At 42.9% G+C, this 14,661-nt stretch overlaps 1 protein-coding gene across 4 annotated transcripts in view; it reads left to right on the top strand.

Moving 5' to 3' along the window:
• NFATC2 (nuclear factor of activated T cells 2) overlaps positions 1–14,661 on the top strand; it is a 197,238-nt gene that overhangs the window by 30,260 nt on the left and 152,317 nt on the right. For all 4 annotated transcript variants that reach the window (XM_068262424.1, XM_068262425.1, XM_068262426.1 and 1 more), the window contains exons 2-4: positions 4,945–5,860; positions 10,899–10,937; positions 12,980–13,148. In XM_068262424.1, the coding sequence (XP_068118525.1) occupies positions 4,945–5,860; positions 10,899–10,937; positions 12,980–13,148 (1,124 nt within the window). The remainder of the gene's footprint in view (positions 1–4,944; positions 5,861–10,898; positions 10,938–12,979; positions 13,149–14,661) is intronic.

Below are 14,661 nucleotides of genomic sequence, written 5' to 3'. Positions count from 1 at the left end.
AGGGAGAATCGCCCAGTTTGTCACTATACCCATTTGTTGATAACTCAGGCCAGGCATGTCCAAAGTCTGGCCTGGAAATGTTTTGACAAAATGTCAAAGGCATGGTGTATCTTATCGCAATTAGCAAAAATGTTTCGCTAGTTCGGCCCTCCAGTACTCTCAAGAATGGCGATATGGCCCTTGGCCTAAAATGTTAGGAGGGGTAAAGAACTGTTCTGGATAGAATGTTCTCTATAAGTGCAAAGTGCTAACCTAAAAATGATGGTATGTACAGCTGTTTTTTTAAAAAAAACATTATTCTTGACTCACTGCATCACAGGTGGGATAAATAAGGCAGCAGACAAATATTGTTTCTGGATAGGGGCCTTACTGGGAGAAAAACATTTATACTCACCTCCTCCCTGGCAGTGTTAAAGGTTGTGGCTGTGATCACTAAGAACAAGGATTTCTGTATTGGAGCCAGCAGTTATCACTTATCCGGAGTTCCACTTTAATTATGCAAATTACTTTATTTTTAGAATTGTTTTGTTTGTTTGTTGCAAGTCTTTTAGATTGCATTATTTGCTTCAGTTTGCATAGTGTTCAGAACCAGCTCAGTGATATTTGCATGTTACATGCTTAACCTCAGCAAGTCACACAGTTTACAAAGCTGCCACTGAACACTTTTCATGAGAAATATTTTTTAAGGCAATCTCTGTCAAGCTTAGAGAAACTTTACTGTTGCCGTGAATCAGTGAAAGCCTTGTTGTGTTTGGAGAGAAGCCGCCGAGGTCTTGCATACGTGTAAATATGGTGCTGAAATGTGAACCATGAAGATGGACTAGTCATTTGTTGTCTGCAAGAAATACCATCCTTGTTAGCTACCATTGTGTCTCATACAGAATTAAGTTTTGTTTGCATTTTCACAGTACTTGTTCTGCAACTCTCTGCGGGTGGTATAATGGTGCTGGTGTTGCAGCACGTGACAGCTTCCACCTTGTATGCTGTTGTATTCATGCTGTTTATGCATTTGCTGCGTTGCTGTTTTTTAATATCGGTGGTCCCTAGTTGTGCTAAATAGATCAGATTTTATGAATTTCTCAGACTATGTGTGCCTGAATTAAACTATCAGCACTGACATATATCCCACCTGACTCCACGGGGAAAATATTTAGACAAGACAATACACAGAACTTTTATATCCCTCTTTTCTCCTGGCGGACTCAAAGAGGCAGAGCTGCAGCCATTACATATAGGTAATGTTTTGGGAATCCTTTGATTTTCTTGTAATAGAATAAATGTAAAAATATTAGGCTATGAGTAAGGATATGATCCGAAACATGTCAGCCATTTTACTGCCTTTGTGAGTTGGATTTAATAAAAACCCTTGGACTCTACCTGCGGGCGTGCGGATTGCGTTCTGTCTGTATAAAAATATTGAAAATGGAAGCTTTAAACTATCTAGGTATAGATGGTCACCACATGGTACAGTAATAAGGTATGCCAATTGTGAAATCTCCGGGGTTTTTTTGTTTTTTTTTTAATATAATAATTTTTATTCCAGATTTTTTCAGAAAACGCATACAGTAAGGACATAAGAAATAATTAGAAAGACAGACATATACGGGGTACATGACAGTTCACTTATGATATGCATTGACTAAGACTGAAAACGACATGTTAGCTGAAGTATATTGGCAAAGATGAACCACTTATCCCTACTATCTATGTTATGTTGACTCCTAACCGAGCGATCCCTCTCTTGGAGGACGTTTTTTTTTTTTTTATTAAAAAGATCCCGTGGAGAGATATGGAGGCTGCCATCTTTATTTCCTTTTATACATTATTACCAGTTGCCAAGCAGTCCTGTTGATCATTCTGATCATCGTTATGATCGATTGGAAATGCTAACTGCCAAAATCCTGCTAACCAAATCTATGTTTTGGATTGATTCCATTTATCTGATTGATTAGCGGGTTTCCGGCCTCAGTCAGCTGGATAGCGTACAATGTTCTCCCCAGAATTTTTTTCCAGCTGGGTGGGATGAAAAAGTAGCCGGGTGGGTCGCGAACAGAGAATGCAGGCCAGCACTTCTCTAGGCAACTCTGCTTACAGCAAAGGAGGAGGCGAGCCAATAATAGCCAGGTGCTCACCAAATCTAGCCAGGTGGAGCACTCGGCTAAAAGAGCCTGGGGAGAAGGCTGGCTTACTAATAAGGCTGTTGCTTTTGATGTGGGATTTGAGCCTTTAACCAACTTTTGAACCCCAGCTCAAGCCAGTATTTAAGGAGTTCTTTGGGTGAGGATCGCTAATGGTCTTGGTTGCCCGTGGAGCACTCTGTAAGTGGCTGCATTTCTGACACTTTTGAGTTCACCAGGAGAAAAGCACGATATAAATGTTCTGTATCCTGTCTTGTGCCGTGCTATACATGCCACACTTTACCACTCTTTTAGGCTCAGTTCCCACTTGCAACTGGTCCGTTTGGTGTTCGCTCCATTTTCTCCTCCCATTTGTGTCCGGAGCAGGTGCATCACCAGCATAGGTTTCTATGTGAAATGCATCTACTATCCAGAAATATGCACCAGGTCAGGACTTTGCAAATGCAACGCAGCAAACCAGTCCGTAAAAAAAAATAGCAAGTGGGAGCACAAAGTCTTAGATGAGTAATAATGTACAGTCCATTGTATTGAGTTGCAAGATAACATCCTATGGCTATATTATGGCAACAGAAGTTGTGTACAACTCAACACTGGAGTCTTATATTGCTGAAAATACATCATACAATTAAGCTTGCAAGAGGTAATGCTAAATTGCTCTATAATGGGCCATAACAGATTTGTAGGTTTTGTACAAATGGCAGTAAGTTGAATCAATGATTTCTACACAATCTGAAATAAATATTGAATTAGTAGTCTAGACAAAAGAAGAGTGACGCAGCCTAATGCAAGGAAATCTCGCCACTGGGGTAGGGTGAAGGTAATTCTGATCTCCGTGCATCATGGGGTATCGGTTCTGTAAAGGACCACTCCAATCAAAAACTGTAAAATGTAAAACATTTATCTATGCATGCTTAGAAGTTGTACATTTGTCACTTATTAAAATGCACAATAAATGACTTTCTTTCTGTGTAGATGTCACTCACACGGTTATTAATCCAGTGACTCCCAACGTCTTAATGACGGCCTTTGGACTAGTCCATCTCCTCATGGGGGATTCTGTGGGTTTCTGTATTTTCAAAAGCACTTACTACCCACACACTATTGCCAGAATAGTGTGTGGGTAGGCTGGACAGCATATTTGTATAGATCTTTGCCAGGGAATGCTTTTAAAGGAAGGAAGGAAACCTAGACATTACCCCTTGAGGACATGGACTAATCCAAGACTGTCGGTAAGAGGTCTACGGCTTAATAATACCAACTGTAAGCCACAGCTACATTGGAATTTATTAAATTTACTGTGCATTTTATTTTGGGACAAATGTACATCTTATATGTAAGCATACAGATGTATTTTAAAGTTTGCAGTTCCCTTAATAGTGCCCCTCTAATGGATATCCGTTGTTTTAGAGCTATGCAGGTTATCATTTTGACATACCCTAAATATTGTTCGCTATTTATGGCTAACACAGTATGAGATTTCTGCTATAGCTTCCTGACTGTGATGCTCCGAGTTTCTTTATTGTTGTGTCTGCAGTCATTTTCCAATTCCAAGGGCCAGTTCAGATGGGTGAACGCTGGCGGCTGTGCAGGTCGTTTACCACCAGGATCCAGGGCGACCCACTTTGAAATGAATGGCAGCGTTCAACTCAATGCTTTTATTGCCAATTGCATTCGCACCACGGTCAATTGAGTTTTCTGAGACGCAGCGTGTAGCTTCTACCATGGCTGTGTTCATGGTTCTGTGTCCCCGTAGGGGGTTTAAAACGTGACATGACTACAAAACGCCGGAAAACGATGCCAGAAAAGTGTTGGAGCATGCTGGTTCCTTACACAGATCAAGTGTCCGGAACTCTTCCTCACCGCTTTCCTGCCACAGTTCACGCGATGTGGCACGCCGGAAGTATACAAATCGCCACAATACTTACAGAAAGTCTGCAGCGCGTTACCGCACAATCCGTGCCTGCCGCATGAATTATGCAGTAATGCAAACCAATGTGCGACGCAGTCAGTGTGCACAACAGGACCATGGTGCAATGCGTCGTGCATGGGGGGACTGATGGGAATCCCAGTGACTTACTTCCTGCCCATCAGGGAGTACGTCAGTAACCAGGGGCAGACCTGTGCATATAACCCTGTCGCTTCGCTGTGGCGTAGCGTCATATGAAGCCTCATTTCTGTGATGCGATGCGCACAGCGCATTACATTTCAAAAAATACAGTGTAAACCAGCCTTAAAGTAGTTTCACAGAGGACGTATTTCTGTGATCGACTTTTTAGAGAACTAGGAACATGTTAGCAAATGTGAAATCATCAAACGATTGTTTTGCAGGTTACTGTTATTACACTTTTATAACTGTTAAAGAAGAAAATCAATGTGATCTGGATACAGTATTGTTCAGGAAGTTGTTTCAAAGTATGATTTGATTAGTTAATGTTTTTATTTTAAATGTCATATTTTTAACATGAATATTGTTGCCTGCATAAAATGTTATGATCCAAGTAGTTATAGAAGCAAGTATTTACAGTCCTAATGCACTGCTGCCTCTTAGATCTTGCAGTATTAATCTGTTCAGATTGTTTTACTCATTGATCTAGATCCCTTATAACATTCATAGATGTTGATAGAAGCTTTTCCTTCCTAACCTGAAGGAGTTTTTCCCAGTTTTAAGTTATTTAGCCTGCCTTTGATTATTCTTGAGAAATTATTATTATTTTAATTATTAATCAGTAGGCAACCAGTTTCATTTTCCATGATTTTTAGCCTTATATAACAATACTTAGATTTAAAAAGACCCTTCTTTTTCCAGAAGAACCGACTCCTTCACAAAAATCCATCAACTCACCTGGAGATGCATACTTTGAGAGTGATGTCTCCGACTATGGTGTCAAGCCTAGCAGTTCTCAGTTCTTCGCAGATCCGTTGCGCAGATATGGACCCGATAATAGTGTAGAGCCAAAATATCAACTAGACCCACAAATGGTTCCTGTGGGTACAGCTTTGAGTCCAATGATTAAGATCACTCCATCTTATGAACTGTTTCATTCAGGTGGTTCATACCGCAGCAGAGATTCAGAAACATTGCTAGATCACCAGTCAAACCTGGCTCCTGCCAGCGCATGGAGTTCCTTGCTACCATTTGACTACAGAGAATCATCTTGCGTGAGCCCTGGTAGCAGTGCCTCATCAACAAGTTATATTTCAGAGATTGTCTCTCCTTGCACGTCACCTTCCATTTCACCAAAAAATGGCCTTAATGGTGATGACCTGTGTCAACCATTTCAAACATTCAATACTTCTTCTCCTAGACCTTCTCCAATAATGCCACCACGGGCAAACATCACAGACGAAACTGGCCTGGGACAACGTCCTTCCTCTCCTCGACCCAAGTCACGTTCATCCTCCCCACGTTCAAAGAGGTCAAGATCACCATCTCCCCAGGCCTCACCTCGTTTGCCCCCACGAGAGGATTGCTCTTCTGTGACTCCTGCTCCTCTGCATCCTATGGATGATCTGATCCTAGATTCTGATCCTTCATGTGTTGTACCTTCAAAAATGTGGAAAAGTCCAGAACCATCACCAGTGTCTTCCCGCTACGTTTACCAACCTCCAGAGTACCCTGGACCTTATGAGCACGATGACAGGAAGAATCCAGAGGCAGGATCCATCCTGCTAATGACTCCTACTTGGCCAAAGCAACTGGTGCCAGCCATACCTTACTACAGGTACTGATATTATATATATTACATATTAGGTTGTTTTTTTTCCAGATAGAAATATAGATGCACAGCTTTCTTGCTCATTGCATGGAAATACTTGATTTAAGCCCCATTCACAAACCGCCTAGCAAAATCACTAGCGTTGTGCAAGCGGTTTTCCTGTGATTTTTCACTGTACCTGAAAGCGATTTTGGAGTCATTGCGTTTTGTGAACGCCACAATCGCTACAAAAATGCTGCGTGCACCGTGTTTGATTGCAGCAAATCACTGGGGGTCACTACCGTGTGAACACTGCCATTAATTTGCATTGCCATAGAGCTTTTTTAACCTCCTGAGCGGTATGGACGAGCTCAGCTCGTCCATCACCGCCGGAGGCTGCCGCTCAGGCCCTGCTGGGCCGATTTTTATCAAATAAAGTGCAGCACACGCAGCCGGCACTTTGCCAGCCGCGTGTGCTGCCTGATCGCCGCCGCTCTGCGGCGATTCGCCGCGAGCAGCGGCGAAAGAGGGCCCCCCTAGCCGCCTGAGCCCTGCGCAGCCGGAACAAAAAGTTCCGGCCAGCGCTAAGGGCTGGATCGGAGGCGGCTGACGTCAGGACGTCGGCTGACGTCCATGATGTCACTCCGCTCGTCGCCATGGCGACGATCTAAGCAAAACAAGGAAGGCCGCTCATTGCGGCCTTCCTTGTTTATTATGGGCGCCGGAGGCGATCGGAAGAACGCCTCCGGAGCGCCCTCTAGTGGGCTTTCATGCAGCCAACTTTCAGTTGGCTGCATGAAATAGTTTTTTTTTAATTAAAAAAAAACCCTCCCGCAGCCTCCCTGGCGATCTCAATAGAACGCCGAGGAGGTTAAGCCCTAAAGATTTACAGACGAGCTAAAATCACTAGTAAAGCGCTGCAGTGTGAAGGTAGCTTAACAGCTAGTTCACACTGGGTGATTTTTTTCAGCGATTTGCTGATCACTGGCGATCAGCAAAATGCTGCTACTAATGCAAGTCAATGGTAGTGTTCACACTATAGCGATCGCCAGTGATTAGCGATTGCCAGTGATTAGCGATTTGCTGTTGGCTTATGCAACATTTTTGGAGCGATTGCATTTCAATGTTACAGAATCACAATACGCAATCATTCCTACATCGCTTTCCTGTAGAGTGAAAAAACAGCTTTTTGCTGATCGCTGGCGATCAGCAAAACGCTACCAAAGCGCCCGGTGTGAACTTGCCCTAAGAGTCCAATTTAGCTTGCAAAAAGTAATAACTTTGCAAAAAATACCATGTGTAAATTCTTTCTCCTACAAAATGTTACCAGTAGGTAAATTTGCTCCCTGTATAAAACTTTAAGCATAAAGGCCCATACACACGTCAGATTTGCGCGAACGACGGGTCGTTTGAACGTTCCGTCGTTCGCACGTTTCCGCATGAAATCCGGCGTGTGTACAGACTATCGTTCGGGAGATAAGACTGGTTACCAGCGATCCGCCCGGCGGATCGTTGGTAACCAGTCTTATCTCCCGAACGATAGTCTGTACACACGCCGGATTTCATGCGGAAACGTGCGAACGACGGAACGTTCAAACGACCCGTCGTTCGCGCAAATCCGACGTGTGTATGGGCCTTAACTCTCCTTTTTGTCCTTAATGGAATTTCACATGCATACAAGGTGTTTATTGTGTAGGTGTCCTAAAGTAAAATGCATTTGAAATTGCTTTTTCTTATGCCCTTGCCACTTACCTTAGGCAGTAAAAATCTAACTAGTCTAAATGGTCAGTTTTGTTCTAGAGGATTCTCAGTAGTAGTAGTACCACCATATATTGTAGCTTTATAGCAGCTCTGTTACAACTATAATGTAAAATATGCACCTATTCAAGTACATAAAGATAATTTTCTCATTATGCTTTTGTGAGGCTGGTGTCACACTATAAACCAGCGTAGACGATGCGGTGAGTTGCTCCCGACGCACCGCATTACACCTTCAAAAACAGGCCTTCAGGGAACACCGCGCAATTGCTGTCAATGCTGCGTCAGTCATTTTTTAAAAATCCACGCGTCGCCATAGACTAACATGACTTCCGGGATGATGCAGATCACCACTAGTCGACGCAGCACCGCAACGGTAACATAGTTCTGGCCCTGCGTCGAAGATGTGGCGAAAACGTCACTTCCGTTGCATGTCGCTGTAATGTGCCAGTATGAAAGTCTCCATAGACTTTCATTGCCCGGCGGTGGGGTGCGGTAAAAATACCACACCAACCCGATGTGAAAGGGCCCTTAGATGGAGACCACTGTAAGTGTCTCTAAAGCTTCTAACTTAAGGACTCCATCCTTTGAGCCACTATGATATTCTATGATATACTATGTGCCACTATGATATTATGAAATTGTACAAAAGTATGTCCCTACAGCAGTCCATGCCCTTCTCCTGAAGCAGTGTACATTATTTACGAAACATATCCAGCTGAATTAATAACAGAGTTGTGAAGCTTGCCATGTGATTTTATTTTGCCATCTGCAGCAAAAAGCACACAATTTCAGCAGGTGTGTTCCATGCCTGAACCCTGCCTTAGTCCATTTTTTAAATTCTTCAAATAAATGTGAAGTTTAATTGACTCATTGTTTCTGTGGATTATGTATTAGTTAGTGAGCTTTGTATACAATTCTCACAAGAGGATGTTGTATCTTTTGCATTTTTATGTTTGTATAGTCTGCCTATAAAAAGTTGGTACCCCAGGTAAGGTCCATTCAGTAAGATACTGTATATGCATTCTGGATGCGTTACAGACTGTGCTATTTCTGTTTTTAAAGTGTAACTGTCGGTCATAAAATCAAAAATTAATTCTGTATATTTATCTTATAAATAAGTAATAAGATGCTAACCAGGCAATCCAAAAGTTAAAATCTCTATTACTTTTCTTGTTTATAAATGATCATTCCCCAGTTTACCTGACACTTATTTGGTACGTTGCCGCACAAAGGAAGTTGCAGGGCATACTGAGTTGTCCTTTTTTGCTTTTGTAAATTAGTTAACTCTGAGGGGAAATCAAGAAGCAAAAAAAGACAACCCAGCATGCCCTGCAACTTCCTTTGTGCGGCAACGTACCAAATAAGTGTCAGGTAAACTGGGGAATGATCATTTATAAACAAGAAAAGTAATAGAGATTTTAACTTTTGGATTGCCTGGTTAGCATCCTTATTACTTGTTTACCAGATAAAAATAAAGAATTGATTTTATACTTTACACTTTAAGGAAGTCCGAAGCATTGAACCCTCATAGACTACAAGATCACAGCTCATAATTGTTTCTGCTGGCAGCCAGTGAACAATATTTATGCATACTCGGCTTGGCTGACCTGCATGTTCTGTCCTATAGGGAGCCGAAGAAGGTTACTTGTCACGGCCTCTGGAGACTTATTAATTATCTGAATAGTTTCTGCTGTGGCCTTTTGATTTGTTAATCGTTTTGGTGTGTGCACAAGACAGGGAAATACCTATACAGAAACTCTGAGGGATAAAATGATTATGAATGATTGTTTTGGTCTTTTAAAGCAAACCTGATGCCAAAAAAAAAAAAAAACTTCTGATATAATGAATTGTATGTGTTGTGCAGATAATTAATAGAATATGAGCAGCAAAGAAGAGTCTCATTTTTTTATTTTTAGTTAGCATATATATATATATATAACATTGCATCATACTGTCACAGTTGCAGTTTTACAAGCACACTCTGTCTTTTAAGCTATAAAACAAAGTAGAAATAATGACCCTTTGAACTTACCTGCAATAAAACCTTATCTTAAACTGTCTCTCACAGTTTCTTGGCAGTTTAAGTGCTTCAGAAAACAGGACCGTATTTGCCCAAGTGGGTCGAATATCTCAAAAAAGTTTTTTTTTTACATAGATAACAAATGAAAGGGTATTTTTTGTAATTCTTCCTGTGCTGAAATACAATATGAGACTCTTTTCATTGCTACTTATGTTCTATTTCTTAGCGGTACCACAAATACAGTTTATTATCGCATACTTTTTTTTTGCTTCTGGTTGGCTAAAATGCAACTTTCCATAGACAGTATTGTAATTAATTAGTTCAAAGAGTTACCTCTTCTTCCTTACTGAGGAATTAAAGTAGTTTAATATCAATGTACTACTTTGAAATATAAGAAGTTTTGAATGAGGATGATACTATTTATTGGCTAACGTAAAAAGAATAAGAGTAAGCAAGCTTTTGGCTGTATAGCCTTCGGGCTTCAATCCTGTTTGCTTACAAGCTGATGGAATAGACAGGGGGATACATTGAAATGATATCATCCTGATTCAAAACTTTTTGCTTTTACTGATGGCTAACACAGTACAATTCCGTATTGCTACTACTTTAAAATATGATACTTATGCACAACCTGTTTAACTGCTTTAGGACCTTAGTGATTGAAATGTACGCCCTATTTTGATGGCTAACTGGCTGCCAGAGCGTAGATATAAATCCACCGACGCCGTGCATTATCGCCGCTTTCGTAGCTCCCCAACAATCTCGCCGCTGTCTCCCTGCCGCAGCTCACTTGCTCTGCCGTCTCTATAATGGCAGAGCCCTGTAAGCAGGTCAGGAGCCGATTTCATTGGCTCCTGACCCTGTCTATCAACGTAAGCAGCTACCATTGGCTTACATTGATAGGCAGGGTCAGGAGTCAATGAAAGCGGCTCCTGACCGGCTCACAGGAACTCTGCAGTCATAGAGACGGCAGAGTGGTTGGCCCAGGTTCCCGACCTGCGGCGGTGACGGCGATTGCGGCATGTATGTGCGGCAATACGTCGTTATTCGTTGGTGTTCCTCTGGTCCTTAAGGGGGCGGAGACCGCTGGTACTTAAGTGGTTAATACAGATTGATATTGCCATATAGAGCTATCTCAGTTCCTGTTTTTTGATTAAAAGATGTACATTTAAATCCAGTATTTATTAATGTTGTAGCACACAGTTGTTGTAATATTTAATATATGCTTTAGGGAAGCCTTTTTTTGAACTGTCTGATTATTTTGTCTCCTACCAACCTGTAAAGATGTCCTGAACAGTTGCTGCCAGGGGAGATGGCTGCAGGGTAAGCGGAATCGCTAACAGTGATCATGTGACACTACACTTTCTGGCATTCTAATAATATACATCTCTTCACTGTGTAGCCATTATATGTGCACTCCAAAATAAAGAGGAACTGTCGCGAAAATCTTAAAATTTAAAACACAGACAAATAAGAAGTACATTTCTTCCAGAGTAAAATGAGCCATAAATTACTTTTCTCCTATGTTGCTGTCACTTACAGTAGGTAGTAGAAATCTGACATTACCAACAGGTTTTCGGCTAGTCAATCTCTTCATGGGGGATTCTCAGCATGGCCTTTATTCTTTATAAAGACAATCCCTGAAAAAGATTTATAAAAAGATGCTGGCCAGCCTCCCTGCTCGCTGCACACTATTTTGGCAGTTGGACGGAGAAACTGCCATTCACTAAGTGCTTTTAAAAATAAAGAAAACCCTGAGAACCCCCCTACGAGAAGATGGGCTAGTCCAAAACCTGTTGGTAATGTCAGATTTCTACTACCTACTGTAAGTGACAGCAGCATAGGAGAGAAGTAATTTATGGCTCATTTTACTCAGGGAGAAATGTACGTCTTATTTGTATGTGTTTTACATTTTAAGATTTTCGCAACAGATCCTCTTTCGAAGAATGAGCGGTATAAAATGGGTAGTAACAAACCATGGTTGTAGCCCAGGGAATATAAGCCTGCGTAACTACAGGAGAGCAGCCCCTGCTACCGCAAGGGGGCCCCTACTACTACTGCAGTTCTTCTGATAAAGGGTTGGATCCTTCAGATCAGGTGTTTTCATGACTACACTTGTTATGGGAGTGAAAATTACGATGTCCACATCTTTGCAAGATGAGCCCCTAGGATGTGAGGGTCACTAAGGGTTTGACAAGGGAAAGGGTATGAACATGGGAGGCCCAATTAAACTTTTTCTGGGGGTCCCCATAATTTATAGTGATGCTTTTGGCCTGTCTCCACTCTGTGCTCTGGGGATATTGTGTGTGATGGTTGTTTTCCCCAGGCTCTTTTAGCCGGGTGCTCCACCCGGCTAGTGGTGAGCACCCGGCTGTTATCAGCTCACCTCCTCCTACTTTGTAAGCCAAGTTGCTCACAGAAGCACTGGGCCTGCATTCTCTCATCTGGCCCCACCCGGCTACTTTTTCATGCCACCCGGCTACTATTTCATCCCACCCGGCTGGAAAAAATTTCTGGGGAAAACACTGGTGTGTATATTGTGTGCATGAAATCTAGAGGCCACTGTATTTACCCTGAAGAAGTTCACTGTGTGAAATAGAAGGCACACAAAAAAAGAAATAAAACATCCAAAAACAAAACTATTCAGTTGTCTGACAGTGCTGTGATGAAGTTTATATTCCTACAAAATTGGGAAATGGCCAATAGTCTTGGGAGGTACAGTGATTCATTTTACACTTAATAGGCAAGGCATTTCTGTATTTACTAAGGCTAGCAGACGCAGTTCAATACTGCTCTTGTCTGTAGTTACATTTTAAAAGAGATGTACTAAATGCAATTGCTTAGCAGGGACGAACCTTTGAAAATGATCCTTCCCCATTTTATTCCATATCGTGTTACCAATGCACTTACCCTATAATCTTCATTCAACCTGCCCTTCTCATCAAATTGAGTTTTAAGAACTCAGTAAAATGGCTGCTTTCTTGCTTGTAAATATTCTTAGCTGCCGGGGTTGTGGCCAGAAATATTTTGAGTACATTACACACTGATGCCCTTGCAGCCTGGAATTGGCCATGTCACTGCCCTTATCTGGGTGTGGCCAATATGCCACTGGGTGGTGACACGCACTTCTGTTGAAGACTGAAAGCAGAGCTGCAAGTATCAATTATGGCATGGAGGTTTGTGTCATATCGCACACTTGCTGGTACCCCTCTCACTCCCTACGTGGCTACGTCAGCAAGGTAGTCATGTGGTGGTAAAAGTGATGAGGAGTGGAACTTGGATGTATGACAGTTAAAAAGAAAGTTGCACAGAAGTTATTATTATTATCTTTACCTGATTTATTAATCAAGTCTGTCTACACACAGCATACCCGTAGCCTCACTTCCTGCTCTTGAGTGGCCGCTGGCAAGTCAGCATGGACCTTATGAGCTTCAGATCGAAGTGCAACCAAAACCACACCACCGTGCCCATTATGAGACAGAGGGCAGTCGTGGAGCAGTGAAAGCCACTACTGGGGGACACCCTGTGGTCCAGGTAAATAACACATATTTTGTAGTTCTTTGCTTTCTTAGGGCCCGTTCAGACTACAAAATGCGGACCGCAACGCGTACGAACGCACGCATGTCCGCGTTCGTATGCGTTGCGTGGCTGATCCCATCACTGAAAAGTGAATGGGACAGCCGCGCGTTTTTGTAAAATCTGCGTGCAGCATGCGTGCGGTCCGGAACGCATGCTGTGTGAACATCAGACATTGCACTCTATGCAATGTCTGATGTCGTGCGTTTTGGCCACCTGCACGCGTTTCCAAAACGCGGCTGGAAACGCGTGCAGTGTGAACGGGCCCTTATATTTGTTAAATAAGAACCTGAGGTGGCATATTATAATCCGAGGTATGTCGTGTTCACAATGACTTGCCGCTGGGTCACTGTACCGCTGCTGCCAGCAGCCTACACCCCCCCCCCCCCTTGTGCCGCACTGCACCCCCTTAAAAGATCGCCAGCCTAGTGACAATCTGCTTGCCGCTAGCTGGCTTTAATTATGTGAGGCTGTCAGTCAGCCTCGTAGCATCTCCCCCTGATAATGCGCTCCCCCAATCCCCCCTACCACTGCCCCCACCCCCCCCAGTCGCTCTCCGCCTCTTTTTGCTTCCTCCAATAGGAAGCCAAACCGCAACCCAGGAGTACTTCCTGGGCCGCGGCTCCGCTTCCTATCGGAGGAAGCAAACCGAGGCGGAGAGCGGCGGGGGAGTGCGTTATCGAGGGGGTGATGCTACGAGGCTGACTGACAGCCTACCATAAATAAAGCCAGCTAGCGACAAGCAGATCGTCGCTAGGCTGGCAACCTTTTAAGGGGGTGCAGTGTGGTGCGGGGGGGGGGGGGGGTCGGGGGTCTGGCAGCAGCGGTACAGTGACCCAGAGGCAAGTCCTTGTGCACACGACATGCCTCTGGGTCCTATTAGGTTTATAATATGCCACCTCAGGTTCTCTTTAACATGCCACCTCAGGTTCTCTTTAACATGGAGGCCTATGTGTGAATTTAATTACACTGCATACTGCTCTGTTGTTTGTGGATGTTTAAGATTATTACGTTGTTCTACATGTAACAATTCTTCACATTTTACATAAAATATAAACATAACAAAAGTATTGCTTACATGTTTGGTCAAACAGAAGGCAGTGCTTTGATGATGGGCTGCTTTATTTGTAACAAGACTGGACTCTTGTTCTGTAAGATATGACGGCTTCCATTTCTGCAAAGCAGGTGGTTTCTGCACTCTTGGCTTCAGCACTAACACTTGGCTACACAACCTACTGACTCTGCACCTGGAGCAGCTGCTGATATTACTTCAACTGTGTTTTGCGGCAGCCAAGAAGACTTTAGCAGAAGGAGAGTGGATTAGGCACAGCAGCTGAAGCCAAGGGTACAAATCAAAACAATGAATGGTGGGTATCACTTAGGTGACTGGTAGAAAAGCCAGAGTTGGGTGTCTAACAGGATGGGGATAGGGTAGGCAGTTGTTGTTTGTTTGTTTTTTTGTTTTGTTTTG

The sequence above is a fragment of the Hyperolius riggenbachi genome, chromosome 12, assembly GCF_040937935.1.
Source record: "Hyperolius riggenbachi isolate aHypRig1 chromosome 12, aHypRig1.pri, whole genome shotgun sequence".
In the NCBI taxonomy this organism is placed as follows: Eukaryota; Metazoa; Chordata; class Amphibia; order Anura; family Hyperoliidae; genus Hyperolius; species Hyperolius riggenbachi.
The sequence above is the reverse complement of the archived record's forward strand: the minus strand, read 5'-3'. Positions and strand labels throughout refer to the sequence as shown.